The sequence below is a fragment of the Odontesthes bonariensis genome, chromosome 9 (assembly GCF_027942865.1).
Source record: "Odontesthes bonariensis isolate fOdoBon6 chromosome 9, fOdoBon6.hap1, whole genome shotgun sequence".
Classification (NCBI taxonomy): domain Eukaryota; kingdom Metazoa; phylum Chordata; class Actinopteri; order Atheriniformes; family Atherinopsidae; genus Odontesthes; species Odontesthes bonariensis.
Genome location: NC_134514.1, coordinates 6,225,091 through 6,250,612, shown reverse-complemented (window position 1 = coordinate 6,250,612; position 25,522 = coordinate 6,225,091). Strand labels below are relative to the sequence as shown.

General features: G+C 40.5%; 1 protein-coding gene across 1 annotated transcript; it reads left to right on the top strand.

Moving 5' to 3' along the window:
* Positions 1-983: 983 nt before the first annotated feature.
* cog6 (component of oligomeric golgi complex 6) lies at positions 984-24,140 on the top strand. Its single transcript, XM_075472855.1, has 19 exons — positions 984-1,172; positions 1,575-1,718; positions 2,172-2,243; positions 2,429-2,487; positions 8,659-8,770; positions 9,519-9,601; positions 9,772-9,842; positions 10,823-10,916; positions 12,361-12,489; positions 15,369-15,460; positions 17,513-17,577; positions 17,690-17,781; positions 17,957-18,074; positions 18,869-19,000; positions 19,318-19,485; positions 20,050-20,157; positions 21,535-21,588; positions 21,682-21,761; positions 23,112-24,140. Exons 1-19 carry the CDS (start codon positions 1,038-1,040, stop codon positions 23,257-23,259), a joined length of 1,956 nt encoding a protein of 651 aa, XP_075328970.1. The 5' UTR covers positions 984-1,037; the 3' UTR covers positions 23,260-24,140.
* The last annotated feature ends 1,382 nt before the right edge of the window (positions 24,141-25,522 follow it).

Here is a 25,522-nt window from a genome sequence, read left to right as displayed (position 1 = left end):
CTTTTCTATATAAAACCACGCATATAGCACCAACAACCACGAGTAGCTCAGTGTTTTAACATTTATACTGCCACTTTGTGTAAAAGTGAGTTACAAATAGCTTTATTACAAAACAGAGCTAGTTGTGTAGGTAGTTGTGTAGCAGGTTTTTTTTTTTTTTTTTTTTTTACCATTACAAGAAAAAGATCAACTTGGGAAAAATGGTCAAGTTTTCACAACCAATAGGTTTACAGCATGTAAGTTGATGCTGGTTTGTCTTGGCAGACATTTCTGTTTTTAATGTGTCACACAATGTTATGGGGATTTGTGTTTTTCTATGAAATAAAACTTAATGATCCACAATCAGCTGTAATTCCTTTGTGTCCCTAAGTTAGGGAAACCCTGAGTGTTGGATCCAAAAATGTATGTTAACGTGTACATTTCTTTGGTTTTGGTTGGTTTAACTTTTAAAATTTCATGTGGCGACAAACTCAAATGAATTGAAATTGATATATACACATAAACATATATTTGCGTATATATTGTGTATACCATGTGTTGTATTCTTAGTTGTTTCAAAACATTTTAATTTGAAGATTAATTATTTTATTGACGTATATCCTGTGTGTCTTGATATTGTATGTTATTAGCTCTATACTATGTGAGTGGAATGTTGCTAACAACATGCCAAAGCTCAATCTTCTCCTCTTTTTCATGTTAATTCATGAACACGATTCTTTCCGTGTGTTATTGAGTGTTTGGAGAAGGAAACAGTAAGAAAGTGACGAATAAATAGTGTGGGACCAACGTATTTTTTAATGTTTCGGTTTTTTTTTTCAAATCTGGTAAATAAGGATCCTTTCGAAATTAAAATTGCACGTCATCATTCTTTTCATAATAAGTTAAGAGCGGTGTTGTTAAAGACATTTTACTTTAGCAGAAGAACGTTGATAACCACTAAGCGGAACCTTGTACCAGGACTTCGACCGGACGTTAATTCCAGACGGACCAAAACACCTTTCCTTGAATTGACGTTGACGTGGAAGCGTATTTGTACAATGGCCAACACAAAAGTAGAAGTTTCAACCGGTAGCCCCTCTGTATCATCAAATCAAAATGTGCCCTCTCAGCCCAACAACCCGCTGTCAAGGAAGCTCAATAAAATCCTGGAAACGAGACTTGACAATGACAAGGTAAGTTGAAAGCTAGCTAGCTAACTAACATAGCTATATTTGCAAGCTATTGATTTGAACGTTTCCAAAAGTAATCATTTGGAGCTCACATACTGCATTTATTGACGGTTAAAAGCCAATCAAAAGGTCAATTAAATCATACGTAGAAGTTAAACAGTTATCATGTTGCTGCAGTCGTTCATTGCAGACTCTCGTGGCATTTTCCTCAAGTAAGAGATTGTTTGACCTGAGTTGCCATAAGAGGAATTGAAAATAAAGGTCGACAAAAGATATCTAATTTTCATATGTTAAGAATATTTGGCTTCAATCAGTTATATGCAAGTGGACCAGATTTTTAATGATGATTTATGTATGACAACACCTGATTGACCATGATTGGCATGTCTTTTTTTGTGCTTTCAGGAGATGCTGGAGGCTCTTAAGGCGCTGTCAGTTTTCTTCACTGAGAACAGTTTGCGCACCAGAAGAAACCTTCGTGGTGACATAGAGAGGCGAAGTTTGACAATCAACGAAGAGTTTGCACGAATGTTTAAAGAAGTTAAAGAGGTAACTCGGATACCTCTCAGTATAATCAGGTGGTCTGGGGAATGTGAATCAGTTCGTGGTGTTTTCTTCCTTATTGACAAGAAAGATTTTCATTTGGATTTTTGAAGATCAGAGAGTGATGTTTAGTGTAACTGTCAGGGATGTGTCTTTTTGGAGAACCGATTGGCGGCTATATTTATAAAACTAGACTGTAGTGGAAAGCGAGAACAACCTGTGATTCAGTCAGTGTTTCCTAATGTTCATTTAAAAAAACAATTCTCAACTACTCTTGTATACTTTCTTACAGCATTTCACAATGTATGGTTTCTGGTTTCACAAGATGCTATCGTTTAAAAACTGTCTTTAATGTTCTTGATATTGTCACATCAATAACACAACTTGTTTCACATGACATTTTATCCCACCTTGTATGTGTGAACAGTCGTCCTAACTTTGATGGCACATTTTTCTCAGGAGCTCGAAAGTGTTAATGAGGATGTCCAGGCCATGAGCACATGTTGTGATGAAATGACCAGCAGATTAAAGGTGAGCCAATGAGATTCACAGATGTATGTGTGTGATTTACCTAAACTGATTTAAAAATAAAACGGAGAGCGGTTAACCCATGTACACTTGATAAAAGTAAGATGCTTAACAGTTTGTTTGAGTGATTTATTGAGTCACTTTTGAAAATACAATGTTTTTAAAGCATGTCAACTTCTCTCCGACAGGCGGCAAAAGAGCAAACGCAAGACCTCATTGTGAAAACCAACAAGCTGCAGGGAGAAAAGTAAGTTGATTCCAAAGGCGGTAAAATGTGTGCATGTGTTTGTTAACTTCACATAAACATATATGTTTAATATTAAATAGTTTACAAACATTTTCCTTTTAAATCTATCTTAACGGTATAACGGTGGTCTTGCAGCCACACGAATCACGAACAGGAAAAAAGTATTAAATCTTATCTAAATCTTAACCATAGATATTTTAATTGTTTGATTTGTGTGCAAAGTTATGTCGGCTCTATTATAACATCTGAGTTTGCAATTTGAATTTTTCGCTGCTGATTGCATGTTTAAAGTTCGGTAAACTGGAAAATATATCTTATTCTCCTATAAGTAGTAAATCCTTTTTTCCTCTTTCACTATCATCCTAAGCTGTCATTATCCATGGTTGTTTTGTTGTCAGTTTGTAGTCCAAATAGGATTGACCAATCACATTTGAAGAGGGTTTAGTAGGGCAGAAGAAGCAGAACATATTGGACAAAAAGCAATCCTGACTTAACTGGATATTGTCTAATCATTTTTTTTTATTCTTATGAAGGTCTCTTAAGAATGAGATTGTGTGTCTCAGTGAGATTAGCTGCATGAATAAAGGTTAAATAAACATAAAAAGGAATTTGCTCAGGCTATTTACTGGCCTCTCAGCATTTTTCACAATCTTAAAAGTGAATGAGAATTAGGATGAGATTTTACAGTTTTATCACTAAAATATAGACGATGACAACATGGCCAGGCTGACGTTTTGACATTTTAGATTTAAAACTGGCAGGTCTGACTACCAGGGAGATCCACGAGGTAGAAAGCTAACATTATTCTAATTTATCTGCCCGAATTAAAAGGAAATCTCAAACCATTAGTTCTTTCCTTATCTGTTCAGGAGCCGTAAGTCATTGTGGAAACCTGTCACACATGTCACTGATAGGCATCATCATCAGCCCAAACCAAGACGCCATTATTTTCTACTCATTTCCACAGAGGCTAACCCTTTTCTGTTTGGGCAATCTTCCATATAAATGGCACTTAATCCAAACTCTACAGCAGGAGGGATTTTGTCCATTTTCTAAGAGCTTAGCTTTTATTTTACACTTAAAGTAAAGTCATGCATGAATGTGTAGCTTGTTTTCCATAATTTATCTCTAACATTTGTCTGAAGGGATTATCCATTTCTTTTCTCATTTAATCATATAAAGATGATAATACTTGATTATTTATAATATATTCCTCATAGGATATGAACCTTCAAGTTAAGTCATTAGCCCTCTTCACACTGTGGTTATCAGCACGAAAAAAGACATCCTCGTTAAACTGCCAGCGTTCACCTGTGGTAATTCACCCAGATCAAAGCCTGAAAGTGATATGAAATAGGCCTACTTGTGAAAGTTAGAGTGACTCGGGGCAAGACGGGAAGGGCTGGTAAGCTCATCCTGAATTTTGATGAGGAGAGATGAATAATTCATGAGAATGACGAATATAACTTCTGCAGTTGTTTCTAAAACGTAACAAAGCTTCCATCTTTATTTGTTCACCTTTATTTAACACACAACGACTGGGGATTTTATTTTTCAGTGTCTTCAGTGATTCCAGTGTATTTAGAAATTTGTAGAAAAATTTAGAATTTAATTATTTATTTTTTTGGTTTGTGTATTCACATCCTGCAGGCAGGGCAGCGATCAACATCAGTGGAACATTATTTGTCTTGACGTTTCTCCGGGGGATACACAGGTCCTTCATTACTCTTGTATCTTATTGAATCCACTTCATTACAACTAATAGCAGCCGGCAAGTGTTTGCTTCGAAATTAGCTGACAACATATTTTTAAAGCAGTTAAATGGGAAATCATTGAGGGAAAGTCTTAACGTGGGATCTATTCGTTAGGATAGACGTATATTTATGGATAGATTTTGGTGGAATGACTTGCAGTAGATGTAATCTCAGTGTTACTAATCTATGCATTTCTGGCCCTTCAGCCAGGGAACTAAACTAATCTTACAGCTCATTTTTCATATGCTCCATCACAATTAGTCTTTCCCTCCTCCGGGTGGAACAAATTTCCTCCATGTTGTTGTGCCCGGCCAATCGCAGTTTATCTAATATGGGGCAGCGACGGTGAAATTATTGCTGTTGAGGAACTTTGCACAGAGCAAGGTCAAGCGTTTCATTAGTCTTTACTGGTGATGCGACTATCCAGTGGCATCTGCAGGTGTTTTGCTCAAAAAATGAACTTAAGTTCCTTATTTCATTTACACACAGACTATTTGACCATCACAGTACTGCAACATGAAAAAATAAAACATCAGCTCCTGTCCACAGGGGTTTGGGGGGCGGGATGTTGTTTTTTAGCATTAATGGCATATGAGATCCCAGTCTTATGTTGGCAGAAGCGCTGGCTGGGAGGATGTGGTTTGTTTGCAGTGGTGGTGTACTGCTGAATTCATGTTCCACTCGCCCATCAACAGCACCTCCTTTACACAGACGTGACTTATATTGAAGCAGGGTAGGATATTGAAAAGGGAGGAGATTAGTTCTGCGTCTTGGAGTGGTGAAAGACTGCAGTGGGGATAAAGCCCCCCGTGAGCACACGTGGGCAGTGAATTTGGACGACGTATCGCTTTGTGTCAGGCGTCTTGTTGAAGCAGGCGGAGGTTTGACGTGAACGTCCTTCTGAGCAGTCCCTGGCCTTGTCTTTTTCTTTGCATTGTGCCTCCGCTGGGACCTGCTGTCTGTCCGTGTGACATTTTCATGCGCAGAACTGCAGTAACCTAACAACCGGATTGGATAGTTTGTGCACGCTGGGTTTTGACCTTGTCTCGAGCAATTTTGTCTCAGAAGAGCAGCCGGGGGAAGTGTACAGTGGAGCTGCTCTCCTTGAGCCACCGGGCAGTCAGCCCCCTGCATCTCCTTACCTCAGTCCTCTCGGTCAGATCTCTTTTCAGGTGCCACAGGGCTCTGCAGTCCCAAACCATTGTGTGTGTTTTTAAAGGTTTCTAATGATGCTTGATCTGCAGCATTGTGACAGATTTAGTGCTTAAAGGGCAGCTCTGATGGGAGACCACAAACTGTTTGGTTTAAGGCTCTGATCTGTGCCTGGCAGAGGAGGTCCAACCCTTACCGTGTCTTATGTGCACACGTCATTTGTCAAATCTAATGAAACCAAAAGTTCTATCTGGAGAAACGGGAGTCCCGTGTTTGTCCACTGGCTTTCAGACACGAGGCTCTTTTGTTTTGGGCTGGTTTCCTGTTCAAAGAGGCTGTCATCAGGAGCACTAAATGGGTGTTGTTTGTTGTTCCATAATGAAATGTAAGGCTGCCCACCTGGCCAACGTCTTGTTTAACGAGCTGACGCGTCTAACAGACGGATGTTGGAGGTGATGAACTGTTGTGCTCATTCTCCCAAAGGAAACTCCTGCACATACAGTAGATCCAGTTGGCTTCATGTCGAAGGGCAAACTAACATTTATTTACTTTTAGCTTCCGGAAACTCTCCTGCTCCTTATTAATTCAACATCTAACATGTGATGAATTATCAGACCTTTGGCCTTGTGTGTTTCTGAGACGATTCTCCCTGGAACGAGAAAAAAGCCAATTTTCTCTGCACGACTCTCGTCGAGGTCATTGATAAATCATGTGTGCTGTAAACCCAGAGAGAACAATTGGGGATATCAGAGTGTGAAATGACTCTGTGCATTATTAAAGCCCAGCTTGGTCCTAATGAGGACATGGCAGTGAGTATTCTGATGTAACGGCACGCACTATTTTTAATGAACAATCAGTCCATATGGTTCTGTGCTTTGAACTTTTGTGTTGATTGGACATTTGCTTGTTACAAAGAACAGTTGTTCAGCCCGGTAACTGTAACCCTGTGATTAAGCTCCCCCAAGCTGCCGTGTCAGCTCGGCTTCGTAACATAATTAAGTACACAAAAGCATTTTCAGTCTGACTTTGTCAGAGCTGTTTATGATCTTGGACTACGTTATATTGCTTAAACGATTTCTGTGCTTGAAAAGACTAAATCAATTGGCCAAGCTTGGATATCTCCACCGGCAGATTAAGACATCCTGTCGTCATCCTGTCTAAATTAATGTTGCACTTGTTGCGGGTTGTTCGAGAAAAGCTTGTTGACCTAATTTTCTGTGAACCTTTGGCACATAAACTCCATGCTCCTAACAGTGTGACGTCACCGGTCCAAATATGCTGCTTCTCTCTGGTATTCGGTGATGGCAGCCTGGAAAAGAATGTGTCATGTCCTGACAGCGCTGCACTAAATGATCCCTCTGTTCCAGCGTTACTGTGCTGCTCTTTGTTGTGCAGGGACCTCCCACAGTCTCCTAACCGTGTGCACTGTCTGCCTTTTTCTTATGATCTACATCCTTTAGGAACTGGTTTGTCTGGGTTGTGAGAAATTAAGAAGGTTTCTTCTTGTAAGTTTGCACATGAAGGTTTTCTCTGCTGGTGCCCTGGGTCTATGAATTCAGTTTGTCCGTAAACTGAGAATAAGCGCTGAAGATCCGCTTCTTTAAAAGCAAAACTCATTGGGTTATACAACTGATTAATCATTTTTACTTGCATTTCTTTTTTTTCCCTCCATGTTATGTGTTTGTTGGTCTCTCTTCTTATGTAAAGGTTGCAACTCTCAAACGCCTGGTGCTGAAAATCTCTATAAACGCAGTTTCTGGCAAAAAGCAGAGATTACCTAATTGGGTATTTCTTAAAGCTTTGCGTGTTACTGATGCACTTAATGTTCTGGATCTGACAGCCACAGAGTTACAGATTTTACTCTCACATTCCTCCCGCGTTGTGTGAAGCAAGCGTGTTCACGTGAAATTGCTTTTATAATTTATGCGTCCCTCGATTTAACTAAGGACCTCATTAGCATAGCTAGTTAATTCTGTATTTATCATTGTAATTGTGGTGGGGTGTAGGAGTGTTTTAGTGCCTTTTGTTTTAATTCATCTCTCCATAGCATGATGTTTGCTCTCAGTAGGCGATCAATTCTAATTCAGTTTCTTCTTCTCTGTCTTTGAGGTTTCGTGTGTTGTCTAAGGAAGTATATTTCTAATGTGTGTTCTGGAACATTAGCTTAACGCTGTACTGTAATTACAGATACTGATGGCAGGCAAAAGTTTTTACAGTCTCCCTGCAGAGGGAGAAAAATATTGCTATTAAAGTTGCTTTTTTACAGTTTTGAAACTAGTTAAGAGAATGACAGTCCGGCGTGTCTGTGCATCTGTCAGCTCTGTGTGTGTGTGTGTTTAAGGCAAGGTGAGTTGTGCAGAGAAATACTGAATCATAGATTCCTGTAAGAGTTTTACAACCTTTTACCTTTAGTCGTGTGAGAAACAAAGGTCAGACAATCGCCAGGTTATTTTGGCCAAGCAGAATTACCCGGTGATTTGCTGCTCATGTCTTGTAGAATATAGAGGGAGGATATGTCAGATGTAAAGATGGGAACAGTGGGAGGATCTGCTGTTGCTCTGCTGCCTGTGACAGAGTTCCCTGTTGGACTGGGGCGGTTGCCATGGTCGCTATTGTGTTGACACACTTCCTGACATGATAGCGATCTCTCTCCTGTTGTAGATCGGGACAAAACCCGGCCAGTATCCGGCTCTGCTCGTTTTGTCCCCCTCGCCTCCCTCTGATATTTCTCTTCTCAGTCCTTTCCGTGATGTCTTCACACTCTCAGGTTCTCAGGGTCGCTGCGAGCAGAGTGTGACTGCCACCTGCTGTACAATTGTCAGCATTACATATTGTTGACATCAGGCACGTGTCTTGCTTTTTTATGTTGAATAAAAGCTTCCTCTGTTTGTTTCTTCATTTTTAATTTTAGCGTGGTTAAAAAAATTGTGAGGACCAAAAAAAAAAACAGAAGAAAGAGGAAAATACAGATAAAACTCAATCACCAAAAAATGAAGGAAAAACACTTTAGAGAGATAAAAGTAAGAACCTTGAGGAGATGCAAAACAAATCTCAATAACAACTCTGTCTGGTATTTTTTTGGTTGTCTGACTTCGCCCAGTTTTGATGCTCTAATGTTTTCTCGTTTCTACAAGCAATGACCGAAAACTCTTGAAATGAATTCAAACTACATGGAAAGAAAAACAGATGTGAATGAGGTTTATTAAAGTTCAACAAAGTCAAGTGAAAGAAATGACGCGTGAGGTGTTTTTCTGTTTCCTTTCAGTCAGCGACTGGAGGTGAGAGCTCAGGTTGCTCAAGCTTTCCTTGCCAAGTTCCAGCTATCGAACGAGGAGATGGCCACGCTGCGAGTCGCTCGGGATGCACCCATTACCGAGGTGATCGCCACTATCCTGTTCACTGCTGCATTCAATCATGAGCGCCGTCCTCCCGTTGTCACCCAAAGAAAGGGACGACATATTAGGGATTTAATTACTCTTCTTAGTCACCTGTAATTTCATAAGAAGACACAGCACATCTGTCAGCTTCACAAGCCTAAAACTTTGAGCAGAACCACCCAGAACTGAAATAGACCCATGTGTCATTGAAGGCTGCGGCTGGGGTCCAGAACCAAGACCTGGATTTCCTTCGTGTCGGGTTGTGACGCATATATCTGTCCTCTTCGTGGGCAAAGTTGATAAATTACATCCCATTTATGTTGACTGAAACAGCCAGACTAATTCACCCCTCACTTAAGCTCCTAACTCTATTTCCTGTCACAGTGACAGATGACGAATGCGTCTCATTACGAATCAGCTGTTTGGCTGTGTGAAGCGTAACAGAAATAACTGACTGCCTGTTTGATCTCTAATAACTAATAATGCCAGCATTGCTTGTTTGCAAGTCTGGAACATAATGGTCTAATAAAAGTATATACACACATCCTCGGTGCCGGGTCTCGGGCTCAGTGGACCGGTGAGGGCCTCTGCTATTAGCTCCAAATTAAGGCTCCATTTCGTAATGTCACACGATCGGTTAGAAGCCCAAAATAGTTTTGCCGGGGGAAAAAAAAGCTAATTAACTAATGTAAATTTGCTACTCGCAAGCCTTGTAATTCACGTATTTGCATGTTGCTGAATTTCACAGGATTTTTTCAGAGTTCTCAGCCGGGTGAAGCACATTCACGAGGATGTGAAAATCCTCCTGCGAACCAACCAGCAAACTGCAGGGTAAGCTTCACGTCCTACAGTTTATTTTGCTGTTAAATTAATTGCATCTTATGATTTGCATTATATTTTATGTAATGAGCCTGAGGATAGAATAGACAAGTGGACAAAAAGCTGTCAGGGTCCTACACTATGCTGCAGCTCAAAGTTCTTTGCATCTGTTGCTCTTCTAGGCTGGAGATCATGGAGCAGATGGCAGTGTTACAGGAGACCTCGTATGAGCAACTGTACCGCTGGGCTCAGAGTAAGTACTACTGCACATTTAGAAGTCACTACGGGTCTTTTTGGACAAGGATACAGCATATTGTTAAAATAATGTGACCTGAATATCCCCTCATTAGGGATACGAGCCTTTTTTACCTCTAATAATAATGTACAGTATGTGTGTGGGTTTTTTTTTGTATTTATTACAAAAGAAAACTTTGCTTTTTCAGGCTAAAGCAATGGCGTGTATAGGACTTATTTAACGGCGCGTATGACTCATATCCTCTGACCGTCTTTTCCAAAAGAATGCCAGCGGACCAGAAGTTCCACAGCCCGAGGCTATGTTGAAATCAGGATGGAAATAAACTGTTTAGATCCCTGAAACCTCTCACGGGTAATTATACAGGAACAAAGTATAGAGCACTTACTAAACAGAGCAGCTGTGGCTCGGCTCAGGAGATAGAGTGGTCCTCCACCAATCAAAAGGTTGTTGGTTGGATCTCCAACGTCTGCAGCCCACATGCCAAAGTGTTCCTGAGTAAGATGCTGAACCCCACGCTGCCGTCAGTGTGGCACATGCTGTTAAATGCTCGAGGCTTCCAGTCATCATCAGGACTAGAAAAGTGCCGTGTTTATTTGACAGATTATGTGTCGCTTTACAAACACTTGTTTTGCAGGGTTTGGTACTCATAAACGTCTTAGAAATGGAAAAAAAGCTTCTCTGTAGGTCATAATGCTGGTTTTTTTGGAAATTATGTTTTTAATGGATGTTGTGAAAAGCCTTTGCTATACGTAATTGTCATTTCAAGAGTGAGTGAAGCCTTTTGAAGTGTGCATTTACATGTATTACATGTAATATCTTCTTGATGGTTTGATTTGCTTTTCACCAAAAGGGTTGTCATGGTTCTGTGTTTAGCATTTAGCATAACAATGGCAGTAACGTGGGGGGGTTGAAGTTCCTTCAGTACAGAGACTTCACTCATCTCTTTACTGGTTATTTTTCTCTTTTTCTCTGCATAGATGAATGCAGAGGCCTGACTCAGGAGACGTGTGACATCAGCCCTGTGTTGACCCAAGCCATGGAGGCCTTACAAGACCGCCCTGTTCTTTACAAGTAAAACAAACTCACAAACAGAGGCATATGTGCTTTAGAAATAAAAAAAACAGTATCACCTGTTTATGAACTAAGATCTTGGAGATGAACTTAGAATTTAGGATTCTTTGGGCACTTGCAGGTGAACAGTGAGACCTGAGGACCTTATAGAGGGAAAACAAGGTTCTCGGCTGTAAAACAACAAAACAAACCGCCTGAAGCAACAGAAACTGTCAGAAATGGAAGATCCTCTAAAGGAACAAACATAAATCTGTCGGTCATGTTGTGAACTATGTTTGCAGGCAGCCTCATGAAATACTCTGTATACAGAGTGCAGATTTTGATTTGCATGAATTTAAAAGAAACAAAAAGATTATTAAGACTGAACTGAGTAATCTTGATCTTTTTGATTGTTGATTTTCCTGTTGCCTCATGCCTCTCAAAGCCAAACGCTCATCACATGACCATAGAGCATTTTCTGGTTATGTGTAAGCACACTCAAAAATGTTTTCTCCTATATTATTTTTGTGGGCTTTTATGCCTTTAATGGATAGGACAGTTAATAGAGGCAGGAAGAGGGGGAACGACATGCAGCAAAGGGCCGTCCGATGCGAGACTCGTACCAGGGCCAGGGTCTAGTTCAAGTTGTGACATATGGACGTATATATTTATCTGTCAGATTGCCAACACACTGGCATTGATTTCAGAGCTGACACAAGCAACAGGATGAAGGCGAAACTAACATTTTGTGTGCTCAGATTCAGCCAAATACATTTTGTTTTTTAATATATTTGACACCATCTACCTTAAAGCTACAGATATGAACTAACTCAAATAAAACTTTGAATTTCTCTACTATAATTTCTATGGATCCTCTTAAGCACAGAGGCTAAGGTTAGAGTCTTTTTGAGGTACCAACTGAATCAAGAAAAGCTTAAAAACCTTGTTTGTTTTTTTTAAAGCAATTCATATCAGGATGTAGGAATAATCTATTCCTTCGAGTGTAAGAGAAGGTAATTTGTGCTCATACATAACAAGCAGTTTTACAGAACTTCCTGAACCTTAGCGTGGGTCTAAATTTATCCTCAAAAAGAAAAACAACAAATGAAGCTTTCACACTTTAGCATGTTTTCAGGGCCAACCCTTCCTCTGTGTTTTTAGAAGTGCACCTGTCCCCCGTACCCACAAAGTATCCAAGGTCATACTCTGTCTGGGTTTGTTGAGGCTGGGTAGCAGCGTTTTCGGAGTCTTAATTCAACACTATCTTTTGTTTAGTCTGTCGCAGAGCTTGTCACCACCAAGTCATCAAAAAAACCCAAACTCATTCCTTTTGGAAAAGCTGCCTCCATTGTTGATCTTAGAAACTGACCACAGCACTCAGTCTACACAACAAGACTGTGGCTCCTGCCTTTTCACATGAGGACCAGGTGTAGAACTCTGCCTTCTTTCTCTTGTGTTTGTTCAGGTACACCCTGGATGAGTTTGGGACCGCACGCAGGTGTGCTGTGGTACGAGGCTTCATTGATGCCCTGACCCGTGGTGGGCCGGGCGGAACTCCCCGCCCCATAGAGATGCATTCACATGACCCTATGAGGTACATTTCATTTGAAGCCATTTATGCTTTCCTGCAGAATGGCTTTCTGTTTAGTTGTTATTGTTCTGCTGGAAACCACATGTCCATATGTGTCTAAATCTAAATTAACTTAAAAGTAGAAATGATGAAATTAAACTTCATGAGGGACCCCTAATGCCTAATCAACACACCTAACTTGTACTTTCTTTAACTTTTACTCTTATATTTCAATGATTTAACCCTTAATGCTTAAATCCGGTTTCATTCTGCAGTGAAGCTTGTTGTTCCAAACTTCTATGTTGCTTTGGCTAAATATAAATGTTGTATAATCCATAAATTACCTCTGACTTTTGGTTTCAGCCAGGAATTTGACCACTTTTTTCTGAGGGAAAGTCCTGTTTTGGAGCCGTTCATACACCACAGCTTAGTCAGTCTTTCTACTCCCCCACTAAACTTCCTGAAGTCCCCCTTTACACAGGGATGCCCTGCATGTTTTAGATGCTTCCCTGCTTTAACACACCTGATTCAGATGAAATGCTGGGCTGTGTTCGAAACCGCATACTACATACTACATACTTACATACTGCATACTCATCGATCAGACAGTATGCAGAGCGTTTACCCACAATGCATTTCGCTCCTGCCCGAGCCGAAATCAGCCGGCCTGAAGCTGCTTTCGCTTAAGCTCTAAACTTTAGCTGTAAACTTTAGCAACATTTGAAACATTTTTAGGCAAGAAAGTAGTCGTTTAGATCCCCAACGTGTTGAAAATCTGACAAAATACCGGCTATTTACAATTTTGTTCCCACAAATTCGGCGCTACTAAAGCTAGCCGCAGTGAGCTACGCACTTCCGGTTATTTTCACAAAATAAAACACCCGTTGCCTTTTATCATAGGGAAAGCCATTACCATAATATTGGTGCTTTTATTTTGAAAACAGGAAGTGAACCTACCCTCGTTGTACCTAGCTTGAAACTGCCGTTTTGACAGGAAATGACGATCCGCGACGTCACGTTACGTTGCGTCTTGGGTAGTTTGAGTATGAGTAGTAACCTCATGATGCATACCCAACATTTCGATGAATCTAGTATGCATCCGGGAACTTCTCGCTTACTCAAACTCACATACTAACTCAAAAAGTTAGTAGGAGAAGTATGCGGTTTCGAACACAGCCATGCTCTTCAAAAGATTGCTAATTTCTGCAGAATTGATCTGAATCAGGTGTGTTGAAGCAGGGAAACATCTAAAACCTGCAGGACATCACTGCCTTTAGAGAAAGCTCTGAGGGCAACTCTCTCCCACATATTATGGGACTAATCTTACTTACTGATCTACTTTTTCCATAAACAGTTTAGGGAACACCAGATTGAAAGTGTCTCATAGTGATTTCTCATGTAAAAGTGTGGAATAACCTTCCACAACTGTAGTGCTGACAGATGTTCGAACACTGTTGTTCGTTGTCGCATGAACACAAAAGTATGTGCACCGTTGATTTTAACAGGTAGATGCTTCAGTGTCTGGGACTTAAACTCATATGACCACTGAGGATTCATTTTGAATTCAACTAGTGAGGGTTCCTGTTTTATGGATCATTTTTTCCGTGTTTTCAGTTCATTGCACATTAACAAAGGCAATTAGTCGATCAATATAGGTTACAAACGCACACAGTTTGAAGCCATATGTGTTATTCTTTCATTTTTCTCTTAAAATGCTGTAAAAAGACAAGCTTTCTATGAATAAAAACATTTTAAGCGTTCAAAGTGAGGAGAGAGTGTTTTCAAAAAGAACTTTTAAATCATATTAATAAAATCACAAGAATTTACTTGTACAAATGGTGCTTCGCAGTGTTTGCAGGTTATTGAAGCATGTTGAAGACTTGAGAAAAATTAGCTGTCCTGGCATCAATTCATCAGGTTCACGACTCTTTCTTCTTCTTCTTCTTCTTCTTCTTCTTCTTCTTCTTCTTCTTCTTCTGTTTGACTCTGAATGTGTCTTTGAATCCGTGCTGTTATGTTGCAGAATACATTGGGGACCAGTCATTTGCCTTCCCGTTAGGTATTGCATGGGAATAAAAATCTAATAATCGACTAACGAGTGACTAAACCTGCACAAAATGTCATATGATTAAAAATAACCATCCAGTAAAAACGGGCCAGACTGATTTCCAGCTCTAAGATATTTAGATATTTTCTCAGATCTCTTGACTAATTTAACTAATTACACGTAAACTTTTAAATGAAAAAAAACTGGTTTGACTTACTTTAGATATTTTCTCAGATCTCTTGACTAATTAACTAATTAAACAAATTACACGTAAACTTTTAAATGAAATCACTGGTTTGACTTAGTATAGATATTTTTGGAAATAAAGTGCTGTAAGTAAGTATTCTAAAGTGTATCTAATGTATGTATGACTGTGTTTAGCATGAATATTGAAGTATAAATCAATGGGACCGTCTTATCCACCGTTTAGATTAAAGTGTCTGAGTGCGCCCGTCTTTCCTGTTGTATTACATCCTCTTCTTACTGTGCCCGAGAGCAAAATAGGAGATTTTTCTCAGAATACCAGCCATGTGTGGAACACAAAATCACCTCCATTTTATAGGAGGAATCATCAGTTCTGAGAACACCAAGTTTTCTCTTGCCTAACCCTATGTCCACACACACACACACACACACACACACACACACACACACACACAGCAAGTTTAACCCTGCTGTTTTTCCACCATTATGCAACCGCTAAAGACGCTTGCATGTGACTGGAGTAAAACGCGATGAGCCGTGCCTAAATGTGGCTCTGATTGTGGCAAAGGTAAGCCGACCCCTCTGTTTGGTTCTGCAGTGACGTGTGGATTAATCCAGAGCATTTATTTTTTTTTTTTTATCACTCCCTCAGGTATGTTGGGGACATGTTGGCCTGGCTGCATCAAGCAACTGCCTCAGAGGAAGAACATCTAGAAGCTCTGCTGAAACAAGTCACAATGCAAGGTGTGACACGTTGGACGTTGTCCAGCTGTCAGTCATCTGATTCGGGGTCGTGTAACATGTTTTATGGAGGCTAACTTGGAGGATACTTGGTTTTTCTTTGGTTATAAAGTGTTATGGAAATTTGAATGATTGCATTGCTGCCATCCACAGGAATTATGTGTTATATTTAGGGCTGGGAAACGATTTTTAATCTAATTAATCACATGATTAATCACGATTAATTGCATTTGTATGCAAAATCCAAAAATGAATTCAAAAGTAGTGTGTAGCCTTTAGCATTTAGTTTTATTTTAAATGTGCTGCCATATGAATGAAAGTGCCATAACATTTGTTGTGCAAACACACTTTTAACATCAGCATCTTTCTGTAGTTTTTATGTAGAAGCCTCGCTCCACTGTCTGTTTCCTTGAATGACTTGCTGCTGTCAGTTGTGTGTTTTGCCTTTAAGTGATATTTTAGACTGGAACTACTACGCTGAGAAGACAATTCAACTTGGCAGTAAATGCAGAAGTTTTTTTTTTTTATTATTATTATTTTGAAATACGTGCTTTTATGTTGAAACAAGTAAAACAGGAAGTAGCGCCGGTTAGCTCCGTGAGCTTCACACAGAGACCGAGGAGCACCTGTAGCGGTGATGTTACCTGCTAGTTTATTTTTTATTTTATTACTCCATGCTTCGGGGCGTTTGCTGTAACTGTGTGAATCCGCTAATTACTTTCTTTTCCGGTTCCGCAGCAGACAGCAACAGACTTTTACAAAATAAAAGCCTGTGAGCAACAGACTTTTACAATAATAAAACCTGCGTTAATGCGCGATAAAATATTTATCGGCGTTAAATAATTAGCCAGTTAAGACGATAATAACGAGTTAACTCGCCCAGCCCGAGTTATATTCAGTGAGGTCCGGAAGATTCTTTCTTTTTTTTTCTGTTCATTAAAACGAGCAAAGAGTTCATGCGTTTGCTCAGCCAGCAGTCACAGGTCAAAGCAAACAGTTGACTGTTTGTTACACTTACTTACAGCAGATGTATTTAGGGTTTTCCACACAATCATTGGCTGCTTGCAGTGCTTCAGCTGAGCCCCCCACAGTACACACCGTTACATCGGCCCCTCGTCACATCAATTGGTGATCATGCACACAGGAATCTGGTGTTTTGGACAAACATTGATTACTTTCCGTGTAGGACAGGCCCTCCATGCTCTCACTGCTTCAAGCACAGAGATGGAGACTTCATATGGGGCCATTACATAATTAACAAATAGGAGCTCTGCAGCTAATTCAATGAACAAGGAGCCAGACAACAGCTGACAAAGACCTTAATGTAAGTCAGAGATGGAGGGAATATTCAGATATTCTGTTGCTTCTGATCTAATAAACGTTACTAGAAAATATGGATATTTTCAGTGAGTCCATACTAGAGTACCAACACCCCCCACGATTAGCCGACTAAAGCTTAGTTGACTTTTAGGGAGCTAGAATTTACTTCCATGGACCCCTGACTACTTTTGTGTCTGCTGGAGTTTTAACCCGGACTAAGAGATCTGAACACATCACAGCAGCTTTAAAATATTTACTTCCAGTCAGTCACAGAATAGATTTTAAAAGCCTGCTGATGGTTTACAATCTGTGATATGTTCAGAGAATATAAAGCCAGCAGAGCTCTTAGATCCAAGGACTCAGGTCAGCTGGTCCAGTCCAGAGTCCAGACTAAACATGGAGAAGCAGCATTTAGCTGTTATGCTGCAAACAAGTGGAACAAACTGCCAGTGGAGATTAAACTTTCCCCAAATGGAGACATTTTTAAATCCAGGTTAAAGACATTTCTTTTCTCATGTGTCTATGCATGAAATCTGCACGATATCTTTGAACTTATCTGGACTGTTGCTTGTTTTTAAATTCATTTAAATTATTTTATTTGTTTCTCTTTATATTCTTTTTTTAATGCTTCTTCCACTCCCTGCTGCAATGCTTTTATTTTATGTAAAGCACTTTGTTTTGTGCATGAAATGTGCTATATAAATAAATCTGATTTGATTTGTGCCCTTCTGTTAGGTGTGGAGGAGAACATGCAGGAAGTGGTGGGACACATCACAGAGGGAGTCTGCAGGCCACTGAAAGTGGGGAGCCAAATCTGTTGTAAAGCGTATTAAAGCCTGAACAGCTTTCTGTTGATCGCCTGGTGCATTCTGTCACGTTTTCGCTGGTGTTTGTTATCGATCTGCTCCTTAGGTGCGGATAGAACAAGTCATTGTGGCAGAGCCGGGTTCTGTCCTGCTTTACAAGCTGTCCAACCTGCTGAAGTTCTACCACCACACAATCAGGTATCAAAGCCTGATCCAGACACCAATGCAGCTGATTTATCATCATCAGAAATGAGTTTGTGTTAATGATTATATTTTAACATGTTTTCATTTAGCTTTGGACAAGATTGGACTAGAAAAACCATCGGTTATGTGAATGATCCCTTTCTCATCCACCTGTTTTTATCTTTTTCAGCTCTATTATCGGGACCAGCGTGGCCTCTTTGCTCATGAATATTGAAGAAATGCACCTCCTCAGCAAAAAGATGTTCTTCAACAGCCTGAGCCTTCATGCAAGCAGACTCATGGACAAGGTGCTGTACGAGCAGGGGGGATTTTTTTTTCTTTGCCTGTGCAGATGTGAGAAAGCGCCCGCTATGAAAAACAACGCCCTGAACTACAAAAAGAGATAAAAGAAGAAGCCTTGTTTTTTAAGCAGAGATGGTTCACAATGTCCTTTCATAAAAAATGCTTAAATGACAGTGCAGCGAAGTTTAGTTTTGATCCCTGTGGGGACACATTGTGTATTTCAGCTCGAAGTCTAAAGCCTCAAAGACAACAAGGCTATTTCTGAAGCACTTATGCTTGTAAACAGTTTCAGCCTCCTGGCCACAACAGCAAAATGGTGCTAGCTGCCAAGAAACGCTATACTTGTTACCGTTTAGTTAAATTGCCATCCAAATATACCTCAGCACGAGCTCTTCCACGTTACTCGCAGCCTGTGTCCTGATCAATAGCAGTTACAAGAATTATCCCTGTAGCATGGTGTTAATCAAATTGGAGGCCCTCAGGGTTTTGGTGTCAATTCCAGCTAATGCCAGGAACACAGCCTCTTCATAATTTGCTCCATTAGATGGACAAAGGTGGCTATGCTCAGTTCTGTATTGTGTGTCTAGAGACCAATGAAATCAAAACCCTCTTCATTACAAAAGCTCTGCAGACTCAGAGTAGTTGTGTATTTGGTCATCCAATGTGCAACTGCTTATTTGTTTTGTTTATTGCTGTGATGATATTAAAAGGGCCGCTTTTATTCGCCCACATTCAACTAACCCCTAGATCTATAACTTTGCTGTTTCCCCGTCTCACGTTGTTATGGGTCCATCTGCAGGTGGAGCTGCCTCCACCAGACCTTGGACCTACGACATCCCTCACTCAAACCCTCTCCCTGCTCAGGGAGGTGCTCGCCTCCCATGACTCCTCCGTGGTCCCTCTGGATGCCCGCCAGGCTGACTTTGCTCAGGTAAAACTAAAAGTTTTTTTTGAAAAAAGCTGAAAAACCAACTGTTTATTATTTTGCCTGCTTGAATGTAAACTTTTGTTTTGTGTATTAGTAACTGTTGAGTTTTTTTTTAATCTTTCTGTGAGAATTAGCAGCAGGTTAGGGAACTCACAGACTCTTTAATAACCTATAATAAAAAAAGGGAGGCGACGTTGTGCGGTTGCAATTTGCTGTTTATACCCCTAGATGTCGCAGAATCCTGCAGACCGGACCTTGATTCTTGAATTCAAGGTCTTGAATTTTTTGCTTAAAGCTGCGTCTCATTGCGTCTCCTGCAGGTTCTGTCCTGCATCCTGGATCCCCTGCTGCAGCTGTGTACCGTGTCAGCCAGCAACCTCGGCACGGCTGACATGGCGACCTACATGGTCAACTCGTTGTACGTCATGAAGACCACTCTGGCCCTCTTTGAATTCACCGACAAGAGGCTTGAGATGCTCGAATTCCAGGTCCGTAAACGCCTCTCAACAAATTCTATATATTTTTTTAATTCATCTGCTTTTATCTTTTAATTATAGGTACTTAATTAGTGTTAATTTGAATAGTTATGGGAATGAATCTAATAATTATGATGAATGTACACCACGTATTACATGTAAATGTGTTCCACGCCCTAATAAGACGAGACCAATTGAACAATGAAAGCCTGTTATTCACTGCGGTGGCTTGGAGCTTACAGTTGTCACGTTGTCTGTAGCCCTATTGTTCGTGAAAAATAGTTCATTATTCTTGTCCCTTTCATTAAAATCCAGAGCTAAAAATCTTTTCCCAAAAAGATTTAATTTGCTGTCCATAAAAGAGCGTGCGTCACGCATTGTTGTTGGTGCTTCAGTGCGCCATCCATCCCTCTATTTTTAGCGCAGTTTTTGTAATTGTGCACCACAAGAGCTCCTGTAGAAGTTTCATTATCAATAGCACAGAGATTCTCCATTAACCAAAAGGACCATTTGTTCACAAAGCAGGCACGGACTCCATTTTAAGCCCCTCTCTCCCACTTTTTTTTTTTTTTTCAGATCGAGGCTCACCTTGATACGCTGATCAACGAGCAGGCATCCTACGTGCTGACCAGAGCTGGGCTGAGTTACATCTACAGCCGCGTGCAGCAGCACGGCGCTGAGCAGGTCTCACACGGCGCTCTCCAGTTATAGTCCTGTGCACTTTCACATTTTATTTCCTCTTACTCTCCCTGGTAGTCCTTTTTTTTATATACTTTACAGACCCTACGCTATTGTTTACACTATCCCTTTGGCCTTTGGAAGAGTTTATAGGCTTTACCATTGCTATGGTTACCACATGACCTGCGTCTTTGTTGGAACATAATAGCATTTCCATCAGATTTTCAGATGAGAAAATGAGAGGGAAAGACAGATTGTGTCATGTTCTATTAAAATATATTGGCTTTTCCTGAAGTGTCTGTGCAGATAAGAGGGCTGATGCCCCGGAGCTCTTCCTCCCGCTCTCTAACACACTTTGCTCTGGGCTACACTGGGCTCTTTGAAACCCATAGTTGTGGTTCAGCGTGCAAGCCTCGACTCTGGGTCATGTCAGGACACACCGCGCCCTGCTGCAAAGCTCGGTTACAAACTGTCATCCCTCGGCAAACTTTTTCACTCCCCGGGTGGTCTGTCTTGGGTTTTCTTGAAATTGTTGTGTATTTGAAATTCTAGACTTTTACACTTGACTAAACCCCAGATGTCAGTGACTTACAGGAATCCCAGTATTTATCTTAGACTTTTCAGCTTTATTGTTACTATTTACATAACATTTAGCCATGTTTTTGTTTTGTTTTTTTCTCGTATATGAGATAAACAAGTTGGAAAGAAACACCTTGATATACTCTTCACATGTATTATAACTTGCAGAGGAGTTTGTGGCTCATTGTATGTTTGCTATAGTGCTCATAATCATATAAAAGTACTCTGGGTGCTGAACTGTCGCTTCGAACCTTGCACTTTCTTCTATTTGCTGGTTTTAACGCTGGCAATTTAGGCATTTAAGCTCGACTTAATGCAACCATTTCGGATGGTCTGGGACGGCTAATTGCCTTAAAGGTACCTGCTGTTGTGGACACAAAGTCAGACATGTATTTACCTTGTCTGACACCAGGATTTAAGGAGGACATTTCTATTATTCACAAATCAAAGCACACAAGTTCAGTTATTCAGGCGGGATTCTTTTTCCTTTACGGGTTGCAGGAAGTCGGTGTGCCGCGGTGTCTTTTTCCAATTAGAAATGTGTTGATCAGGGGCGGTCTGTGGTGTAGTGGGTACAGCAGGGTACAACTTTTCTGCGTGTTATTCCCCCTCTCTCTGCCCCCTGCTTCCTGTCTCTCTACACTGTCCTATATAATAAAGGCATAAAAAGCCCAAAAAAATTGACATGACAGGATGGAAAGTCCTCAGCTACCTGATTTTTGTTCACTTGTTGAGCCTTGTTGCTGTTCCAACACTGCGACCTTGAGTTGGACTGTAAGCTTATGTTCACTTTCCTTTTCCCAGGGTCCTCTGTCCCTCCTCCCCAGTATGGACAGCTCCTCTGTGAAAGCAGCAATGGTGGGTCACCCTTTGTTCTTCGGTAAAGCAGATTCTGCTGCAGCAACCTGAGTAATGACCGCCTGATTTTTGTCCGTCCCTCACCAACTCCAGGTCCAGTTTGATCGGTACCTGTCGTCACCCGACACGCTTGTTATGTCGCAGCTCAACTTCCTGCTGAGTGCAGCTATTAAGTGAGTATATGTCCACTGTTTGATGTAATAACAGGAGGAAGAGCATGTCCAGAGAGTTTAAAAAAAGGAACCCAGACGTAATACAATCATTACTGCATGTTGAACAAAACACTTCACTAAATGCATGAGGAGCTAAATTGCTAAATCCACCAACACATCGGCAGAATGGCGAGCAGCACTGCCTGTATATTTGTCTTACTGATCAGAAAATGCACATGCTTTTAGCTGCCTTTGAGGGCTCTTTCTATGAGTTACGCTTACTGGGAAGTGCAACAGGCTCGAGCAGCACTCTGTACCTCAGGTTAATGTTCTCTATTAATGGACATGGGAGAACTGATGGGCAGGACACCATTAATTAGCTTCTGCTTCATTTCTCACTCACACTCGTTGCCTGAAATCCTTCCTCCTTTCCTCTTTCACATCTGCCTTCCTGTCCACCTAAATACACAAAAAATACTTTTTATTCCACAATCGCCGTTGGTTGCGGTTGCTGTTGTGTAAGGTGTTGCACTGCGGTGTGATACCGTGCTCTCTGCGGACCAATTAAAAATATGGATTCTCAAGAGCTTGAGAGGGATACAACTGAGCGTCCCCACTGTGTCCTTGAGTCCTCTCACTGAGCTCTTTAATCCAAGTGCTGCATCCTCCATGTGTACTCCGCTGTAAAATTATGTACTCATCCCCTAAAGTGATTTTTAAACATTTTTTTCCTTTGGAAAAAAACCAAGGAAAAGATGTGAAAATTACAGTTTGATGCACTAAACTGCAGTAACCACATAAAATATCATAGACAAAATTTAAAATGGGTTAAAAGGAGGTTATTTTAAAAATCTTAAGCATATTTTCCTGTTTTAATCCTAGTAATACTCCATGAAATGTGTGTAAGTGGAGGCCTTTGCCTAATTCAGAGCTTCGGTTATCACGCTCTGTCTCACCAATGAGCCAATCTACAAATGATTCGCTTTGCTGAATGTAATGTTCGAAAATAAACCAACAAAGTCTTGATGAACAAACAAGGACGTAATTTAAAAAAAAAATTAAAAAAACATAAAATGAAGCGAAGTGCAGATTCTCGTATGTATGATTTAAAAGGATAAAACATTGTCAGAGTTGAGGGGAAATTCTTTGTATGTTTAGTTACGGCCTTGGCATGTTTCTTGTGCCCTTTTTAAACCCTGTAATGGATGTCCATAGATGGCAGTGTGCACCACACACTGTCAGTTTGTTTTGGTGCAGCAGGGGAACACATTGGTGCAAGAAAAGTCTCATTTAGAGTTATTAAAGGGACAACTCGCCGCCTCTGTTTTGGTCAACAAGCACGACTTTTTTATGAGTTTTCTGTCTTTGCAGGGAGCAGATTTTCAAACTGTCAACAGACCTGGTGTGCAGAGCTTATGGAGAGGTTTACGCAGCTCTGACCAGCCCTGCCAATGCTTACAAGGACTCTGAAAAGCTGCTGCCCAGATCCCCTCAGCAGGTTCAGACGCTGCTGTCCTGAGGCGAGCCCCAGCAGAGGATAACCTGCAGCTTATTTAAGGGGCATTTGTATGATGTAATAACACAAATGTATATAAAACTAAATGTATAGGTTCAGCTTCTTTTGGAAAATGTGGGACGTGGATCAGTGACCTCAGAGAGATGTGTCCTCCTGTGTGCCCGGAGGGAAGAAATTTGATTATATGTATATGATTCTTGTGCTTTTTGTTTGTTCTTTGTTCGCTTTTAATGTCGCATTATTGAATAAAACAAAGCATTTCTATTAAAAATGTCAAACATTACCCAAAACACAATTGTGGAGCTCGTCTTGCTTTCCACACATAAAAGTGGTCGGAGCAGCGATGCCAGCAGGGAACCTCAGAGGTTTCAGTGCAAAAATTATGTTTATTTTGATATCAACTGTTCTGAGTAGTGGGAATAAAATGGAAAATATCCGCGGGATGAATTACCGTCAGCTTTGGCGTTTCAAACTGTATCCACCAGTATGAACTGAGATGTGAAGGCGCGACCATAATGAGACCAGATTTGATTGTTTGGCCGTTTTAAACGCATTGTGTGACAGCAGGGAAACAGTTTGTCTTCGCTATTTGCAGAGCGTAGTAATTTTTAATGTGCTAGCATATGAACAACATTTTTTTTCACCACATACAGAAACTGGTAATAGCTGGTTTGGTCCAAATCTACATACTAAAACACTTTTATCTTTGTGATCTACTATTTCAGCCCTCTGACTCAATGAATAAATGCTATGAATACTGCACTTAATACTATTTTACTGACCTCTATCTACCACTGTGAGATACTCAGTGAATTCAAAGTGTTTTCCATCTCTCAGCAGTTAACTCTGCAGTGGCCACTAGTGACACATGTAACATCATATCACTGAAAAAACTGGCACCACCCTGATAGCATGGTCCCCAATAAAACAGTAGTGAAACAGTAAAGATAAGTGAGTATTGATTCCGTCTGTTGCCGCGGGCTCTGGTCTTTGAGGCAGCGTTTCATTTCTGCTATCTAACATCAAGGTTGATGGCAGCGAGCCTGATCCTGGCAGCACTGCCAGCACTGAGTCCCAGGATTTCCCCAGCTCACCGGATGTTCCTCGGATATCATTGGCCGGGACATCGAGTACTGGGAATAAATGGAATACAGCAAAGTTCAGCATCTGGATGGCGTTGCTAAGTCCTTTAAATAGACGGGCTTTCTGTTTTTTTTCCACTTCTGCGTGGTTACGGCTGGACGCAAGCTCCAGAGAGTGTTTTTTTTTCTCAGCAACCTTTGGCAGAAAGTAGGACGATGTTTGAGAAGCAGGAATATCAGATAACAACACATTTCATGTGTAACAAATACACAGAGTGCACGCCTTCACTTACTCAGCTGCGCATCGGTTGTGTGTGATTACATGTGGGCCTGCACGGTTCAGCATGTGGGAGCTTTGTCCTCTGAGTGACTGTATTAATGAGTCGGCAGATGTGAGAGGTGATGGAGTCACCACTTAGAAGCAGGTAGTTGTGAGCACAGCGGCAAACATTCATCCTATCATCCGCTCCATATCACAGCAGTTACCAGGCTTTTGCCTGCTGGAGCGTGAAACCAGCAAGAATCTGGGTTAAAGGATAATACCAGCATTATTGAGCTTTTTTTTCTTTCATTTTTACTCATATACGCCAGTGGCTGGAGACAAACATCATAGCACTGATTACAACTCGAGTGTCTTCACTGGAAAAAATCAAAGTCTTACCAGGTATATTTGTCTCATTTCTAGTCAAAATATCTCATTACACTTAATATAAGACACAACTGCCTAACAAGTTCTATTGCAGCCAGGTATAGGGACTTGTTTGAAGACAATACATCTGGAATATCTTGTTAAATGAAAAAGTCTTGAAAACAAATTGTTTTGAGTCATATATCACATGAAACAAGCTTTTTTTTTACATTTGAAGAGGTTTTTAAGCTAATTTCAAGATCACTTTTAACTCAGAAGTCCTAAATATCACATTTTATTTCAAGAAATCTTGACAAGCAATTTTTTCACTGGTTCCATTGGCAGATTATTTTTGCTTATTTCAAGCAAAAAAGTCTTTTATTTGTTGTTTTTTCTTACTTATTTTTGGAGGGGCATTTTTTCCAGCGCTGGAAAAAATCTAAATCTTACCAAGTATATTTGTCTCATTGAGTATCTCATTACACTTGATATAAGACACAACTGCCTAACAAGTACCATTTCAGCCAGATATAGGGACTTGTTTTAATACAATACA

Excerpts from the sequence above, each read along its gene's own strand:
- cog6 (XM_075472855.1), top strand. The coding sequence starts at position 1,038 with ATGGCCAACACAAAAGTAGAAGTTTCAACCGGTAGCCCCTCTGTATCA. Across the intron at positions 1,719-2,171 it reads TGTTTAAAGAAGTTAAAGAG|GAGCTCGAAAGTGTTAATGA; the intron begins GTAACTCGGATA and ends CATTTTTCTCAG. Across the intron at positions 21,589-21,681 it reads CCTCTGTGAAAGCAGCAATG|GTCCAGTTTGATCGGTACCT; the intron begins GTGGGTCACCCT and ends CACCAACTCCAG.